Source organism: Opisthocomus hoazin, chromosome 5 (assembly GCF_030867145.1).
Source record: "Opisthocomus hoazin isolate bOpiHoa1 chromosome 5, bOpiHoa1.hap1, whole genome shotgun sequence".
NCBI classification, from domain to species: Eukaryota; Metazoa; Chordata; class Aves; order Opisthocomiformes; family Opisthocomidae; genus Opisthocomus; species Opisthocomus hoazin.
Genome location: NC_134418.1, coordinates 15564469 through 15569662, shown reverse-complemented (window position 1 = coordinate 15569662; position 5194 = coordinate 15564469). Strand labels below are relative to the sequence as shown.

The window sequence follows — 5194 nt, the reverse complement described above, 5'->3', positions numbered from 1 at the left end:
AAAGGGGATGCACTAGCATCTTCTTGTACACATCTGGCTCTCCACCAGACCCCCAGGGAACTGGATCCAAGGGAACTGTCACACCACCAGCACGGGGATTATTCTGAGGAGGACAGGTTTCACTGTGGGCAGGTGGGGGGACACCCTCGTCACTGTTCCTAATGAAGCTGTTCTGCTGCTCTGTACTGCTGCTGGAGCAGGGTGTAACACGCAGCACCGGGCTGCGCAGCCTGTTGGCACGCAGGTGTTCAGGAAGACATCATGTTTTCCCTTCCCCATTTCCCTGGGCTGTTTCTGATTTAATGTGGACAAAATTGCGTAAAATATAGGCGCTGCCCTGGGAGCTGGAATCAGCACCAGGTGCCTGCACCTCTTGCATCTGGGTATCACAGGTTTTTTGCACAGATCCAGAAAGTTTAACATGCTGTACTAGTCTCAGAATTTGAGCAGTAACTAGAAAATGCAAAATAACTAACTTCTGGTTTAGATAATTCACCACTGCACCACCAGAAGCAATTTCCTTCATTTCTATTTGGGAAAATTATTTTATTCTGGGCAAGTTTCTCTGATCAGCAGGGCTAGAACTACGGTTAACTCCTGGCAACACATGATTCCTTTAGTAGAGAAATGACAGCATACTCACCCTCAATGTCAAGCCCTTAGTAGACTGAACCTGGTTCTGGGCATGGGTCTCTGTTTTTCAAGCTTCCCTAAGCCACACAATACCCTTTTCTGAGGCCAGCTGTAAAGGGATATTACACCGCGATTTCATATCAACAGCAAAGAAAACGCTCAGGTAGATGTCAATCTTCAGTGACAAGCAGTTGAAAAGATAATCCAAAATGATTATATAACCCATTAATATCAAAGACTACACAGGCAAAACATTGCTTGCAGAGAAAGCCAGACTGCAGCAGATGCGACCACAAAGGTATTTCAATCACGCCTCCTGCGTTTCTTCCACCCCATATCCCAAGGGGAGGTAAGGCAACCCCCAAACCAGTATTAGGGACTTGACTTCCAGAGAGACTCAATCCTAAGCATTTGGGTAAACGACTTCCCCTGAAGCATGCTGGCAAATGCAGGTCCTACTTTTCCCCCACACATCACATAGGGGCCTTCAGCTCCCAGGTGGGCAGGAGAGGGGAGGCCCCAGGTCAGGGCCATCAGGAGGGAGCGCTACTGAATCCGCAGCCACAGTTCAGTTTAAACCTCCTCAGCTCACCGCATGGGCAATTTTAAAGGGTAAATGAACTCAAATGCTGGTCATTTTGTGAGCCAAAACTTTAAATAAATACTTTAAATAAATACTGGTATTGCTTTTACTGCCTTTGATCATTTGTCTTGGAAACAAGCTCACTTCTGATTTCTGAGCTGAAAGCTTGCAAACATTTCTAAATACATTATTTCATTTGATGTAAATGTTTCAAACATCAACAGCGTTTTTTCTTCTCTTGCTTTGAATGAGTTCTCTAATGTCTACACTGGGAAATGCTGATTACTAACATCACTTTCAAACGCAATTACTGTTTAGACACATTCAGCTTCCAATTTTATCACCAAACTCTTCTCACCAATAGTATCTTTAAAAAGTAAGTTCAAGTATAGAATTAAGTAGAAAGCTTTAATAGCTTGTAGATATGTATATTTGATGTTCTTAGCAGCAGAGAGGGATAGTATCAGTTACAATACTAAGAAGAAAAACAGACATAAATCTAACTGTAAGCAGAGCCATATAAAAGAGTTTGTGTCAGTCAATCATTCCTATGAGCCTCGCTTTTATTCAAAAACGGTATTTTCTATGCAGACTACTTTGCTTTTAAAATAATAGGGTTTAGTCGTTAGTCACTCTAACCATTCAAACAGGAATGCTAAAGTTTGAATACTTGTAAACCTTTCAGGGTGATAAATGAAAGATAATAACCCCTTGATCAGTGTAACTTTTATTTATTCATCTGGGAACACAGCAAGGATATCATAGGCAACAACGCCGCCTAGGAGAACATGGATTTCACATAAACTGCTTTGGCAGAAACACGCATTTAAATAATCATCCAAATCACCACCTCACTATTGCTATCTTTAAAAAAAAAATAACAACAACAAAAAACCCAACCAAAGAAGCAAAAAACAACAGAGAAAAAGAAACATAAGATCTGAACAAATGAACAGCCTAGAATTTTTTTCTATTTAATGTCTATGCCGGCCACATCTGTCCCTGATTTTAGAAGTTGCAATACTTAGCACTGACAACGGCACCTTTCATTTGCAAACACATCATAAACAAGAACTGACCGCAATTATACCACAACACCTCACCACAGCTAATCAACGCGACCACCTGATCCTCTCTCAGCCCGGGGAAGCGCTGAATGAAGTTTGTGCTGCCAGCTCCCTGCACGACAGTGTCTACAACCTGCAGAGTGCTACACACAGGAGTTTTGCATGAAGTGACTGACCAAACTACAGCATAAAATCAAGCAGGTTCTTCCACTCAGTGCTAGTATTTTGTTGTATAATCCAAGAAGAACTGACCAGGACAGGGTGCAACTTAATGTAAACCATTTGGAGTGAAAGGTGTTATTTTGCCGAGTGAAACCTCCCCCTCGCAGTCCAGCTCACAGACAGAGTCAGTGGCAATCTCGTGCTCAGGGGAGGGCTGGGTCATCCTATCAAAAGGGTCCTCGCGGTTTTCCTCACAGTCAATCACATTTGGGATCATGTTAACATAAGCAGTCACTATCTCCTTATGGAAAAGGGTGTCCTGGTTGTAAGAGATAAGCTCGTTGCTTATATTAACAGTCTCCACCGGAGTACTAGAGCAAAACTGACCGCACCCCAGGAGGTTGGAGAAGACCTTTCTAAAGTCAGCATTGAAGGCATAGATGATGGGGTTGAGAGAGGAGTTGGCCCAACCAAACCAGACGAAGATATTAAAGGTGGTCTCACTGACGCAGGGAAGGCCAGCGTGGGGGTCACTGGGTGGGCTCTCGCAGAAGGGAACCATGCAGTTCAAGATGAAGAACGGCAGCCAGCAGCAGACAAAGACACCCATGATGACGGAGAGAGTCTTCAACACCTTGGTCTCTTTCCTGATGGAGGACTTGAGGCTTGTGTGATGGTGGCAGTCAATGTGGCTGCTCCGGCAGCTCTGCGCATGCTCGGCTGCCCTCTCCAGGGACGAGATACGACGAATCTGCACTTGAGCAATGCGGTAGATTCGAGTGTAGGTAACTATCATGATAGCCACTGGGATATAAAAACTGATCAAGGAGGAGGAAATAGCGTAAGTCCTGTTGAGGCTGGAGTCACAGCTCTCGGACGGTCCAGTGAGGGTATCATTGCTGCCAGAGGTCCCATCAGAGGGTCTCATTGCTGCCAATGCCACCCACGTGGTGCTCATGTCTTCCGCCCAGGTGGTGACAGCACCTGCTGCTGCCCAGCCGGCGCCAAATCCATCTCCAATATCACCAGCAGCAACAACATCTCCACCTTTGTGCCAGTTGAGCTGGACAGGGATGAAGGAGATGAGCACAGACAGAGCCCACGCCACGCTGATCATCACCATAGCCAAACGCTGGGTCATCTTCCTCTCATAGCGGAAAGGGCTGGAGATAGCCCAGTACCTGTCCACGCTAATCACGCACAGGTTCAGGATGGAGGCCGTGGAGCACATGATATCAAAGGCCACCCAGACGTTGCAGAAAGCCCCAAAGGGCCAGTACCCGGCCACCTCGGCCACCGCCTTCCAGGGCATGACCAGCAGAGCCACCAGCAGGTCCGAGACGGCCAGGGAGACGATGAAGATGTTGGTGACCTTGCTCCTCAGGTGCCGGTAGCGGACGATGGCCGCGCACACCAGCACGTTCCCGAAGAGCGTCCAGAGGATGAGCAGGGCCAGCAGCCCACCCGCCGCCACCCGCGCCGCCCCGGGGCCGCCCGCCGCGCCCCCCGCCCCGCCGGGGCCCCCCCCCGCCCCGCCGTGGCCCCCCTCCGCCGGCGGCACCGGGCTCCGGCCGCCCCGCAGCATGGCTGGAGGCTCCCGCGGCGGCGGCCGGGACGCGCCGAGCAGCCAGCGCCGCCCGGCCCCATGGGGCCGCTGCCCGCCCCCCCCCCCCCCGCCCCGCTCCCGCCGGCGGCCCCGCTCCGCGCCCCGCCGCTCGCCGCGGCCCCTGTCCGGGGTCTCTGCCCCGCGGACCCCGCTCCGCGTACCCGCCCCGCGTCCTCTCGCCTGCGCTCCGCGGCTCAGCGCGGCTCGGGGTCTGCGCTCCGCGGCTCAGCGCGCTCCTCTCCCCCCGCTCCGCGCCCCCTGCCCAAGGGGGCTGCTCCGCGGCTGCTCCGCGGCTCCCGCCCGGGCTGCCGGCTCCGCCCGCCCCGCGCCCGCCCGGGGCTCCCAGCACGGCGGAGACGAGTCCCCGCTGCCGGCTCCCAGCTGCCCGCCGCCCGCTCCCCGGGCCGGCCCGCCCGCCCCCCCCGCCCTCTGAGCATGCTCGGCCGCCGGGGACGCCCCGTCGGGGCCGGCGGGGGAGCGGGTGCGACGGGACCGGACGAGACCGGGGCGGACGCGCTGCCCCGCTCCTTCCCTCCCTCCCGAAACCGAGCCGTCCCCGCAATTTCTTGCAGCCGACACGGGCTTTGCGCGGTGGTTCTGCGCGGCTGGAGGGAAGAGCGCGGTCCCGCCGCGGGGAACGGGGAAATGACACACACACACCCCCCCCCCCCCCCCCCCCGCAGCATCCCCGGGAGACGCGGGGCTGTCGGGGACGGCCACGGCCGCAGGTCGGCCTCTCGCTGGGAGCCGGCGCGGCTGAGACTTGCCGCGGGGGGAGCGGGACGGACAGGGTTTCTTCCGTCGGGGTGGGAAAACGTAGCCTCCATCGGGAATGGTTCCGTCAGGTTCTGCTGGGCGGCTGAGATGTGCGGCCGGCAAGCAGAACCTGGCACCCGAAATCCGATTTTCTCCCTTCTCAGCTCTTTTCGCGGGATGAATCATTCCTCTCGGTGGGGCTCCAGCGCAGCTGGCAAGCGGAGCTACAACCCTGAGCAGCGCAGGTGTGAACGCTGTGCTGTTGGACTCGCCGCACACTAGCGTCATGCCTGGGTGGCGGAGAACGTGCTTTAGTGATTTTTGTTCAAAATACTACGGATTTAGTTTCTCCAAAACTTTTAATTCTTTTTAAAAACCGTTGACAGA

General features: G+C 53.6%; 1 protein-coding gene across 1 annotated transcript; it reads right to left on the bottom strand.

The window, feature by feature from the left end:
- Positions 1 to 1946: 1946 nt before the first annotated feature.
- On the bottom strand, positions 1947 to 4030 carry DRD5 (dopamine receptor D5). The gene has a single exon (XM_009936363.2). It carries the CDS (start codon positions 4028 to 4030, stop codon positions 2552 to 2554), a length of 1479 nt encoding a protein of 492 aa, XP_009934665.2. The 3' UTR covers positions 1947 to 2551.
- Positions 4031 to 5194: the final 1164 nt, after the last annotated feature.